Here is a 12,708-nt window from a genome sequence, read left to right as displayed (position 1 = left end):
TTTTTTTTTGGTAAAGGTCAAATATGTGTTTTCTCTTCTTCTTTTTTAAAGTTTTAATCTTTTTTTTAGTTTGTTGTTTTTATGGAAAGAACAAAAAAAAAAAAAAAAAAAAAAAAAGGAAGAAAATAAGAAAACGTAGAGGACAAAAATGCCCTTGAATAGCCGGTAATGTTAGGTTTTTCTTTGAAACCGATATGGTCACTTTAAGCTATTATTTGAGAAAATAAGGGCACTTCAAATTCTAAACAAGGTAACCACTGGGATTCGCCCCAGTGGCCACGCTTCCAACATGGAAGGAGGAGGTGAGGGGTTCAAATCCCCACCTTCTCAAGGAGGGATGGAGTGGGGACGCGTAAGTTTCAGGAGTGGGTTTTGACTCCCACTCCCAGCAAGAGGCAGAGCAAAAGTCTGAGAGTGAGTGTAGAGTAGGAATAGAGTAGAACCGACAAAAAAAAAAAATTAAACAAGGTTCACTTTAGGCTCATATTTGAGACATTGATGGCACTTTGAGTTCTTTTGGAATTTTCACTTATTTCAATTAGTTCCTTTCTGTCTTTTGAACAAGGTGAAAATATAGGAGGGATATTTTGGCACAAATTCTCGCATCAACTAATCATCTTGTAATGACCCAATTTTGCCTAGACTTGGCTGCAAAGGTAATTTTTTTCCACATCTTGCTGTGATGTAATCCAGCAACCACTTCAGTTCAAAATTATCAAAATTGGTATCGAAGGTTAAATTTGACTAAAAAAATTATGAAAGTTAAAGGATCTGAATAGATATGTTAAAGTTCAATCGCTCAACTAAAAAAGTACGTATATTCAGGGAAGAAAAGTAGAATCACCTTTAACGGGTACACTGCTCATTTTGAAATTGCAAGCAGGTTTTCTAGTCAACCTTTCTTCTCTCTTGTCTCTCTCTTTTTCCCCTTTAGAAGGAGGCGATAAAGCTTCCTAGACAAAACTTTCTAGTAGTTCTTTCAATTGGTTCCATGAACCTTTGAGTCTTTTGAAGGTGGAAAATAAAGATGCGCATTTTGGTAATTTATATAAGTTTCATGTAGCCTAAATTATTACACTCAACCTAAATATTCATTGAGGAAAGACATTTTAGCACTAACTTGTCCCCAAGAGCAAGTCTTCTTTTCCCACTTCGTACTCTCGAACGGTTTGACGGAGACATCGGCTCAAATTTATTAGGATTGGTGGCAGGGGCTGTACTTGATTAGATTAATTGAAAGTTCAAGACCTTAACCCGAAAAAAGCACATAAATTAAGAGACGAAAAGTCGAATTTTCCATTGAAGAGATAGTGGATTCACACCACTCATCTTGGAATTCCAGGCAAGTTTTCAAATCAATTATTTTTTCCTTTCCTTTCTTTTTTCCCTAGTATAACGTGGAGCCAACGTTTACTGGCCAAAGTTTCTCGTGGATGGAGTAGCCCATTACTTTACAATTTTCATTAATTTATGTTCTATGACATGCCCTTCATTAAGCATGGAGAGGCCCGTGACATGCTCTTTATGAATTGATAGGTCATGGAAAAATTTATCCGCGTCCACACTAGCTATGCCATATAGGACAGCTGACGTCCACATAAGCGATATCCGGCTAAAATTAACAAAATGAATTTAATTGGCAAAACATGAAAATTGTTTAGAACTCAATTCGCATAAGTTAAAAAATTTATGACCGAATTGGAAAAAGTGTAATAAGTTTAGGACTTTTCGAACCATTTTTCCCTATATTGATAAATAACATGAAACGGCATAACATTTTTTCATGAAATCATCAAACCTTTTATAACACCAACTTGACATGTCACATTTGAATTTTCCAATTCATTTTTGAAATAGATTATCCTATATCACTATGACATATTAGAGTCATATGAATTTTCCCATAATTCTGTAAAGGATGATTCAGTAAAAACATATTCCAACATCACAAAATTCTATAGAAAAAAAGAACCTTTCCAATGATTTTAGATAAAGTTAAGAGTTTTTTTTTTTTTTGGTAGGAATAATTAGTATATTGGGGCATGACCAAACTTTACAAAAGATCAAGGCACCAAAAACTTACACTTAAGATGAGATAGATCATTATGAGTGGAAGGATGCCAAGATGTAAAAGAGAAAGCAAGAAAGAGCAAAGACGGCAAGGACAATCGTCAACCAGAGACAATCGGCAAAAGCTAAACGCCTAAAAGACTAGAAGCACAGGCATGGCATAAATAACCGGCAGCCAGATACAACATGCACACAATGAGCAGGCATGAGGGAAAGATGCCCCCTACAGAGGCCACAACAACCTTGAGTGAGAGGCAAAACCGAGAAGAGGCACCGGGCACTAAGGAATCCTCAGGTAGGAGAATCAAGATCTCTAGAAGAGAAGATAATTGGGTCACAACCCCAGTTGCACTGCAACCTCCTGTTCCGAGTAGAATCCTCCACATTCCTGAAGGTGAGAGCTTTGTCTTTAACAATTTTGAAAAGATGATTCTTCATGGCCGGGACGGAAAGGGGCTCATTTCTAAAGAGAATGTTGTTCATGTTCTTTCAAATGATATGACAAAGCGCCCCAAAAGAAAAAAACGGGCAATGCTCTTAAAAAAATCCTTGCCCGTCGGCAAGGTAGTGGCCCAATGAAGATTTTCAGCCCAAGACCTGTTGCGCCAAGATTGCATTAGGCCGCCCAAAAAAAAAAAAAAGCAATGCAGGCCATGACACGACACCCAAAAAAGAGATGGTGCATAGAATCAGGCACTTCATTGCAAAAAGGATAGGATCCACTATCAATCCTACCATTAGACAGCAAAAGAGCTTGGGTAGTGTCACGACCTCTTTTTTTCCATCCGGGGGAAAAGGAAGAAGGTTTAGGGGTATTTGCCTAAAGAAGCGGACCAATGGCCCTAAATTAGGCGCGGCTCTCCCAAGCCCATACCTCGCGACGTTGGATTTCATATTTCAATTCTTAACAACCTAAATATTTCTAGGAGTCGTCACTAGCCTATTGGGGTCGGCTAGAAACCAATCGAGACACGGGAGTGGTGTCTCGATTCCTACGCAACCAGAGATTTCTAGAACAGGGGACTTGTTTACGCCAATGTTTCTATTAGCGCCCTTGCGTACCACTAACTTGGAAAGTTATTTATCTAAATGGCCACACATTCTTGATTACCAATTATAATCTTTATGAAACCACCAAGTGTCCATGCAAATGTTTTTGTAGTTTTTTTAATGTCTAGACTAATCCTAACATAATTTAGAAGAGAAATGTATACTCAAATTAATGAAAAGCGACGCGTAAGTAAACATCTAAGAAATTGAAATGACTTGAAAATAAACGCGGAAAAGGTAAACCCGATACAAGTCGAGCAAATAATATTACATGGTTTTGTTATCACGCCCCGGGACAGGACCCCATGAGCAAAATGAGAATTCAAATATGCATGCAATTACTCTATATGCATGAAATTACTTTAAATAGTTTTAATCTACGCAAAATTGATTATTTACAAAAATGGTTATAAAATACCAAAATAGCATTAAATTAGGAAAATGACCTTTTAAAATTAGGAAAATTTCATATATGTCATTTATATCCTAATTTGATGCTATCTAACATTTTTTTGATATTTTTGAAATTTTGATATTTTTCTATTTTTTAATTATTATTTTTTAAATAATAATAATTCCTTAATCCGATCTATGCTAACATGGAGTAACACATCACATGAATATCACAATAATCAAGCTCAAATCGACCGTTTCAAGATCGAAGCTTAGTTTGGGCATTTTGTCGAATACTTGGTGTGCATTAAACTAGCCCCAATAGCCTCCTCGAGCCATGTTTGCAGCCTTCAATCTCCACTCATAAGCAATCTCATGTGGAACTAAAGTATTAAGATTATACTACCACATACAAAGAACAAGATTAGATAGAAATCATAGCTAAAAACACACTAGAACCAAGCTAAAATCATCCTCAAATACACGAGTTTGAACTGATTTTGCAAATCTGGGTTTGAACCCAAGTCAAACAAACAGGTTACATGCCCATATTCAAGCCCCGACACTCATCGCATACGAGATCTAAAGGAAACATTACTTGATCCGAGTGAAAGTAGGTAACATGAGCTTTCAAATGGAATAAACATCACAGAGAATGACGCACTGAACAACATCAAAACGACCTCTCCAAGAAGCACACATGCAACACTCTTGAAGAGATTTCAAACACTTAGAAAAATTTCAACCTCAGAAATCAGTTTTCCGGGCTGGTTTCCCTCTTGATTTTCATGATCAAAACATGCTCAAACTCGAAAATACGTACATCTAGGATAATTAAATTACTTCCTAGTTTCGTTTTCAAGTGGTTCTTGGTCAAGGAAACCGAGAAATTGTCCTCTGGAAGCACGTGGAAGTTGCCTTCTTCAACTGGAAATGAGATCTGCAGAAAAGAAGAACTGACAACGAAGGTTTTTGTTGACCTATAAAATTAGACTTCAAGACGTCTTTTGTTGGAAAAATTGACACCAAGCCAAACTATATGTATTCTAGTTTGGGGTAGAAGTCAATATTTTCCTCATTTGTTTCTCAAATTTCTCAAAAACACTGCCTTTTCATCACTCGTGACCAACTGGACTCAACACTTGGAAAAAATTTCAGTGTTTCCTGGCCCGCCTGGAGGGTGTTTTTCGGGGGGCTTTAGGAGGCCTTCCCGATCTCCATTTAATACGTGCGACCTATGGATAGAAAGATCTTGGAATTAAGTTTCACTCTCTAGTTGAAGGTTTTGGCTAATTTTAGCCGCAGGGTTATGAAAATCTCACTTTTCTCTCTCAAGGTCAGTTTGGATTTTCTGGGTTTTTTTTTTGGAGTTGCGTCTGAGAGCCTTTTTGGGGACGACCGCGAACTCTATCCTCTCCCCCTCATCTCCTCTATCTCATCCTTGAAAAAGAGCTCATTTCGTAGATCTTATCCCCTGAATTAGAGGATTTTGGGTCAGCCTTTTGTCCACCTACCAGGCCTGTCAATAGGGCTACTTCACCCACTCTCTGACTTAGCCAATTTTTCAATTCTGCAGCTGTTGAGTGCGCAGGTTTTGCTGCGATTTTCCGTTGTTTTCAGCAGCTTCTCCCTGGCGATTTTTCGTCCACTTGCAGTACCAATGATGGTCTTCCATCACGTGCAGAGATCGGGCTGGTTGGGCAGGTGAGGAGGATATGGTGGGGCCACCAATATGCCTACTTAGCAGCTCCGAATTAAGACCTAATCGTGGGCTGGGTTTTGGTAACTAGTTTGAGTGCTTTAATCCATTAATTTGGCTGCGGTTTTTGATCAATTCGCAAGTAAATGTATAGTAGTTTAATATCTCAACCGGATTTTGCAATTTTGCCCACCCAAGTTTGCAAAAATGTCCCTCAAAGTTAGCCATTTTCTTATCCGAAAATACCCAATTCAAGGCAAATTTGGTCTTTTTGGCTTGATTTGATTGATTCGAGTTGGCCCAACTTCAATTTCAACTTAATTGGTGACCAATATGATGATTTACGGGCTCGGGCACAAATTTTGCAAAATTTGCGAATTGGTCCCTCAACTTTTGGAAATTGGATTTTGGCCCCAATTTGCCATTTTAATTCCAATTTGACCTCTTGGGCTTGGCTAGTCACATTTAGATCATTGGCCCCAACTTTTTCTTTTTTTTTCTTTTTTTTAAAACTTTTTTTCTTTTTTAATTTTTTTTTTTTTTTTTTTAAGGAAAAACATCTTCCATTTAAAACACTATATTAAATGCCTAAATAATCTATATGCAAGAATTTAACATGAAATATTTTTGGGCAAAAATTTAGGTGTCAACAGGTAGGAAGCCTACCCTTTGCCATAATCCAAAGGTTGAACTGATACCTAGGCATGATGGCACTGCTCCAGACGAGAGCGTGCCAAAAGACAAGGGCTTCTTCCACCTCAAGGCCTTCCAATGGTAAGAAGAGTTCATATGTGTAGGTTTTTAAACATTCAGACTGATCAACATTAAATAATAGTTATATTTTAAAAAAATTAAACACAAAGGTCCTACTTCTAAATAAAGTTTGTGAGTCAGTTTCAATCTATCACTATTGTTATTAATTTAGTACAAACTTATCTCTGCTCTTTTGCCATATTTTTCGTCATTTCTTATTAAATGAGCTGGCAGAAATATAATCCTTTTCTCATCGTTCTAATAACCAACCTTGCCCTGCACTTCGCAGGGGTGGGATGAGTATAGAGATGGGACTTCCCTGGCGCTTGCTCATTCGGATCCTATAAAACGGATTTTTATGATCAATTCAAGAAACTCTGTTAAAATCGTTGATTTTTAGATTTCGTGTTTACGTTTATACTCATAAAACTAAATCACTTTTTAAATTATATGCTCCTTAAGCAAAGAATTTTACATTTAACTTAAGATGATCTCTATGAAATTATCTTTCGTGTAGGATACCATATTAGTTTAAAGAAAAAATAGTTTCAAAGCTCTTGGTAATTCACTTAAATTGCAAGCTAATGTCTGGAAGAGCATGGGAAGTGGCATCTCCTTGGTGATACGAGCATAAATACAAATTTTCCAAGAAAAGCACAAACTTGATACGACTACACTCGAAATTGACATGTTTTCGTTCATTTTAAAGAAGAAACAATTTGTAATCAATCATAGCGTAACATTGATCTACCAACAGAAAATGACATAAATAACTGACATGAATATCTTGACACTACACAGATTGCTAATGCTCTGTTATGAAAGTTCCGTCGAATATACATTCAAATGAACAAAAGCAAGGCTTTTTCTACCTGTGAACCAAGAGAACCTTTATTCCAATCTTCTTGGTTTCCATGGACAACAAAATGTTTTGCAACGCTGTCCCCGATGTATATTAATTGGCTTTTCAATAGTATCTACTCATCTCAATTACGTCTCTATGTTACAACAGAACATTCATTCATTGCCGATGCATATATGGATAGACACAGGTTAGAATCTTCAAAAGAATTATAACTTTCATGAGCAAGAAAACAACATCTCCATGTTACTATAGCAAATAAACATAGATCGGAATCTTCACATATGCATGTATAACTTTTCTCGATGATCTACTTAAAAGATAGGGCATTAAATATCTAGCTGCATATTTTCTTGTCTGCAAGGGCTTTCCTCACCTTTTTCCATCCTTTTGCCATTTTCTTGGAGTAGCACAAGAACCACATCCTCTTCTCATCAATGATCAAGTTCTCTATCACAATACCACCCGAAAACCCGACTCCAGTGCCAACCAACATGATTCTCCAATCCAAGTTGAAGAGACACTCTTCTTCATTATCCACTTTGAAAGATGATGGTGGTGGTGGAGCATCCTCACCATTTGTGCATTTATTTGGCAAGGGGCTTCCACACAAACCATTATTCATCGCAAATGAACTACTCTCGAATGTATCAAATTGCGTTCCATGCGGTATTGGTCCTGATAGATGATTGTGAGAGATATTGAAAACCAAAAGAAATGTGAGGCGGGCTAGTTGTTGAGGAATCTCTCCCACAAGATTGTTCTGGGAAAGATCCAGTGCTTCGAGCACTGTCAGATTGGCCAAGGAAGGAGGGATGCTACCATTGAGGAGGTTGTTTGAAAGGTTGAGCATGCGAAGTGATTCCAGATCTCCAATGACTACAGGAATGAACCCTTCAAACTTGTTGTTGGAGAGGTCAATTGCGATGAGGACATCTGGAATCTTCGCATATTCCCTTTTCATGCCCTTATTCATCAATTTCATCCCATAAGTCGTTCTTCTGAATGAACCATAAAGAAGCAATTTAATATCCAAATATGCCAATTTATCTTGACCAACCATGACCTTCATGGCGTGGCAACTCTTCAACAAGGTGGAAGGAAATTCGCCATTGAAGCCATTGTTGGAAATGTCCAGGATGTGTAAACTGGAGAAGTTGAGCTGGCTTAGATTAGATTCTACGGGACCATGGAAATTATTGGACTGCAAGCCAATTACTTTTAGGTAGGTTAATTCTGATAGCCAAAATGGGAACGTATCATTAATTTGGTTGTCACCAAGATTCAAATACTCCAGCATACTGCAATTTCCTAAAGATGTCGGAACAATACCACTTAGTTGGTTTTCTCTGAGGTCAATCATCCTCAATGCACAATCATCTAGGTAAACGTGAGGAATCATGCCATCGAATTTATTTCTCGCAAGGTTCAATAAAATCAAAGGATAAATACTTCCCAAACAAGGAGGAAGTGTGCCATTTAGAGTATTATTGGACAAATCGAGCACGGCAAGAGAGCTCACTTCACATATGGATGTTGGAACTCCCCTAAATAGGAAATTGTTGGAGATGTTGTATAACATGACCAAGGGAGGTGGGACAAGGAGGGTTGTTTTTAGCGAGTTAGAACTAATGTCAAGATACCTCAAGTTCGGCAAAGGAAGATTGGTCTGGTTATTTTCGAAGCCGGTTAAAAGATTGTGAGAAAGATCTACATATTTGAGAGATTCTTTGCTATTGTTCCACATCCATCTAGGAATGGTCCCTTGAATTTTGTTGTGTTGTAGGAATAACACCTCTAATTCGCTCAAGTAGCCTATAAACCGTGGGAACTCGATCAAGTTGCATGAATCCAAGTATAAGTAGGTCAGCTTCGATGTCGTGACATTGATGAATGACTTGGTGAAAGATATGTTATTGTTGGACAGAACTAAGCATGTCAAGTTCTTGAGTGTGAATAGATCATTCACATCGAGAACGCCATTGAGATTAAGCGACTCCAGAGAAAGCACTTCGAGATCCTTAGATTCCGCAATGCACCCAAAATATCACTGTGCAAGTTGTTGCCAGAAAGGTCAAGACGAGTCAACCGCTCAATATGAAGATGGAAATCCACTACTTAACCGATTCCCTCGAATTTTGTTGTGTTGTAGGAATAACTCCTCCAATTCGCTTAAGTAGCCTATAAATCGTGGGAACTCAGTCAAGTTGCATGAATCCAAGTATAAGTAGGTCAGCTTCGATGTCGTGACATTGATGAATGACCTGGTGAAAGATATGTTATTGTTGGACAAAGCTAAGTATGTCAAGTTCTTGAGTGTGAATAGATCATTCACATCGAGAACGCCATTGAAATTAAGCGACTTCAGATAAAGCACTTCGAGGTCCTTTAGATTCCGCAATGCGCCCAAAATATCACCATGCCAATCGTTGCTAGAAAGGTCAAGATAAGTCAATTGCTTCAGATTCTCAAATGAAGATGGAAATCCACCACTTAACCGATTACCTACCAAATAGAAAGAAAAAATAATATAAAAAAAAAAAAAAAGACACAAGACAAAGGAGCGTTAGTTACCCCATCAATTTCAATTTCATTTTTCTCTTTGGCTAAATAATCTCCTCGCCTGAAAATATTAGGTCCAAGTCATTATGCACTAGCCCACTCAAACAAATAGGCATTGGAGGGGCCCACCGTCAAAAATTAGAAAGTCTCTCTTGCTCTCCTCCTCTCTGCACCGATCTTTCGAGCTCCACTACTGCTCGCTCCCTCCCGGACCATCGCCAAGCCGCAATGGCCACCGAAAAAACCAGAGACAGGGACTCCCTCCTCGGCCTCGAGGCCTACCTCAACAATGCTCTAAAGATCTCCAGGTATGCCCCAAAGGTCATCCTATCCTCCTCCCTCCTTCCCAAAACCCTAACCCTCCATCGTCATCTCAGGAGCTTCAAGTCCAGTGTCGGCCTGAGTTGAAAGGCCTTCCGGCTGGCCTAGTTATCAAGGACGTGAACGCTTTCCAGGCCTCACACCTTGACTCTGGGCAGGACCCAATCCTCTCCCCCATCGCCTATGGCGGCGAGGGGACATACTACATCATCGAGTAGTTCGTCTGATTGGTGAAATCGGGTTTCATCGATGGCCACCACTCGCGTGTTTGATCAGCACGTAGGCCGAGTTCTTCAGGTACAGTGGGAGCGTCAATCTGAAAATTAGGGATTTGAGGAGGTTGCGGGAGGACGAGATGCATGTTGATCCGACCATCAAGATCACGACGTCCCGGAGGATTAATTGAGGAAGTTTTTTCTTTTCTTTTCTTTTCTTTTGGTCAAAAAATTGAGGAAGTTGAGGGAGAAGAAGTTGATGAAGAAGCTGTTCATGGCTTAGGACCTAGCTGAACTTGTCAAGCTAGGAGGCCCTCCGGCTTAGGCCCTTGCCGAAATCGAAGCTCTTAAGGTGGTGATGGTAGTTTTGCTCGCGGCTGTCGCAGTGGGGTTTTGGTCGTGGTCGGGATGGGAGCAAGCAGCGACGGAGCTCGAGAGATTGGGTTCCATGGAGTTGTAGATGGAGGAGGAAAGAGATCCGTCCGAACCGGCAAGGAGAGACTTATGATGGTGGACCCCGCCCCCATAATGCCACTTGTCGTCCATTGAGTGGGCTAGTATATAGATGACATCACAATTGTGCTTAATATAACAAAAAAGAAACTATTACCTGAAAGTCTCAAGAGCGTGAGTTTTGTCAAGTTGACCACCCACTCCAAAGAATCACCACTCAAGTTATTGTAACAGAGATCTAGCTCCGAGAGCTGGGTAAGATTAGCAAAGGAAACAGGGATTTGACCTTGCAAGTTATTGTAAGAGAGCTCTAGCTCCGATAGCTGGGTAAGATTAGCAAAGGAAACGGGGATTTGACCTTGCAAGTTATTTCTGTAAAGGTCCAGTATAGTGAGATAAGAAAGATTACCCATTGAAGAGGGAAGCGATCCTAAAAAATAGCAACTCCTGGCTCTTAACTCATTCAAGAGACTAAGATTTCCAATTGAAGTGGGTATTTCTCCCGAGAAGTTGGTATAGGAAAGGTATAAGGATTTCAATGGAGAACCCCGGTGTGGCTTGGGAAAAAACCCAGAAAGGTTATAATTGCCAGCAACGGAAAGGACTTCTAAGTTTGGTAGCTGGAAAATGCTGACCGGAAAGTTTCCACTCAATTTACAATATTCTAGCCTAAGCAATGTCAAGGCAGAGAAATTTGCTAGCATAGGTGGCAAAGGTGATAACAAGCTTACCTGAGAAAGATCAAGTTCTTTTAGCCCAGTTAAGTTATGAACGAAGTCGCCCATGTTGGGCATATGAAGTGTCTCGTACGAAGAAGTGGACAAATCGAGAGAAACTAACTTGGAGAGTTGCGAGATATCGCGAGGGATTTCACCGGAGAAGTCGGAGGAGGAGAGATTAAGGTATTGTAACTTTGAAAGATTGCCAAAGCCGTACGGAATTGAGGAGAAGTTGAATCCGTTGAAAGCGAGATTGAGCGACTCCATGTGAACAAGTCGAAAGAGAGTGGTGTTAGGACTCATGGTGCCTGAGAGACAACTGCTACTGAGGTTGAGGACGATCACTCGGCCAGTGACTTCATCACATTCGACGCCGTCCCATGAACAACAATCTCCACTTCCATCCAGTGACCAGGAATGGACTTTTGGATAAACACATCGCCAATCTGTCGTGTTGGTTCTGAAACTTCTCTTGAATTCCATCAAGGCAGAGCTCTCGTCCGCATGACAAAGTACCTCAGCAAACCTAGTACGAAAGAGAGACAACAAGAATATCCAAGTAAGCAGCATATATAATGATAAGGCTGCCATATTTTCTGCTTTTGTTCTGTTATTTTGGTTACTGAAGTGAGTTTTCGAGGGAGAGTGCAATGTAGAAGGTTTTTATAGGCAGCAACAATTGGTTTTGGCAATGGAAATTTCTTGCTACTTGGCCATTCATAGTGCTTGACCTCAGAACTTTAAATGATTTACGTATGCCTTCTGTATGGGTTTGAAAACTGCAGCATCTTAGACGTATAAACATTTCTTTTATTAAATAGGGCACAAGTGCAGTGGCTTGGCGTTCTCCTTTTATCCATATTTCTCTGTCATACTTTTAATATAGAATCCATCCGTTTCTTTTGGTGACATATTGGAAATTGGCAACAAGCTCCTATGTAAATTGTTCATGTCGTTTGACTTGACTCATAGCTTCATGGCTAAATTTCAAGTACAGATGTTGTTCATAGTCGTTTGTTCAACAACATAGGTTGCTTGTGCAGACTTCCATCAATAAGCCATTTATAGGTGGGCTCATGTGTCTCTCTAATTTTAAACTCGCCTATGCATCTGTTTTAAGTGTGAAATGAGAAACACCCAATTTAACATAAAAAGATGAAAGATCAAATTATATTATTGACATGGATGTGCACTCAGAATAATCAAATAAAGACTTTGAAAAATAAGTGGGTACTGCACCTTTATTAGATAAAAGCGGGGCATAGAAGAAAAAAAAAAGTCGTATGTGCGCATGTGCACGAATGAACAGAAACAGAGAGAGTTATGTGCGTGTGCATGTATGTGAACAAAATATATATGAGCCATTATTAAATTTCTTAACAATCTAATGTATTTTTGCTACCTATAATCCATATTGTTTTTTAATTAACTTTTCTGCAAAAAGGTTGGCTTAGTTTTATTTTTATGCTGCATTAGTGTTATCTTTGTTCATCTTTTCATTTCGTAAACCTTTCTATTTGATTCAAATTTATCAAAAGAGCAGATACGGCTCTATAAGGGGGCAACATGAAGACATTGATTTTATGGAAAAATCTCAAGTCGCACACCTCA

General features: G+C 39.1%; 2 protein-coding genes across 2 annotated transcripts in view; both read right to left on the bottom strand.

The window, feature by feature from the left end:
* The window catches only part of LOC104443445 (F-box/kelch-repeat protein SKIP4), a 32,578-nt gene that overhangs the window by 8,075 nt on the left and 11,795 nt on the right, over window positions 1-12,708 (bottom strand).
* On the bottom strand, window positions 6,990-11,580 carry LOC104446227 (receptor-like protein 42). Its single transcript, XM_039312769.1, has 5 exons — window positions 11,110-11,580; window positions 10,536-10,701; window positions 9,092-9,332; window positions 8,951-9,008; window positions 6,990-8,847 (listed from the first exon to the last, which is right to left on the bottom strand). Exons 1-5 carry the CDS (start codon window positions 11,578-11,580, stop codon window positions 7,165-7,167), a joined length of 2,619 nt encoding a protein of 872 aa, XP_039168703.1. The 3' UTR covers window positions 6,990-7,164.

Source organism: Eucalyptus grandis, chromosome 5, assembly GCF_016545825.1.
Source record: "Eucalyptus grandis isolate ANBG69807.140 chromosome 5, ASM1654582v1, whole genome shotgun sequence".
NCBI classification, from domain to species: Eukaryota; Viridiplantae; Streptophyta; class Magnoliopsida; order Myrtales; family Myrtaceae; genus Eucalyptus; species Eucalyptus grandis.
Note: the sequence above shows the minus strand (reverse complement) of the source record. Positions and strands in the feature narration are given on the sequence as shown.

Bases quoted from the DNA above. Each gene is read 5' to 3' on its own strand.
- LOC104446227 (XM_039312769.1), bottom strand. From the start codon at position 11,580: ATGGAATTCAAGAGAAGTTTCAGAACCAACACGACAGATTGGCGATGT. The intron at 9,009-9,091 runs GTCATTCATCAA...CACGATTTATAG, and splicing joins AATAACATATCTTTCACCAG to GCTACTTAAGCGAATTGGAG. The intron at 8,848-8,950 runs GTTAAGTAGTGG...GCGGAATCTAAG, and splicing joins AACAAAATTCGAGGGAATCG to GATCTCGAAGTGCTTTCTCT.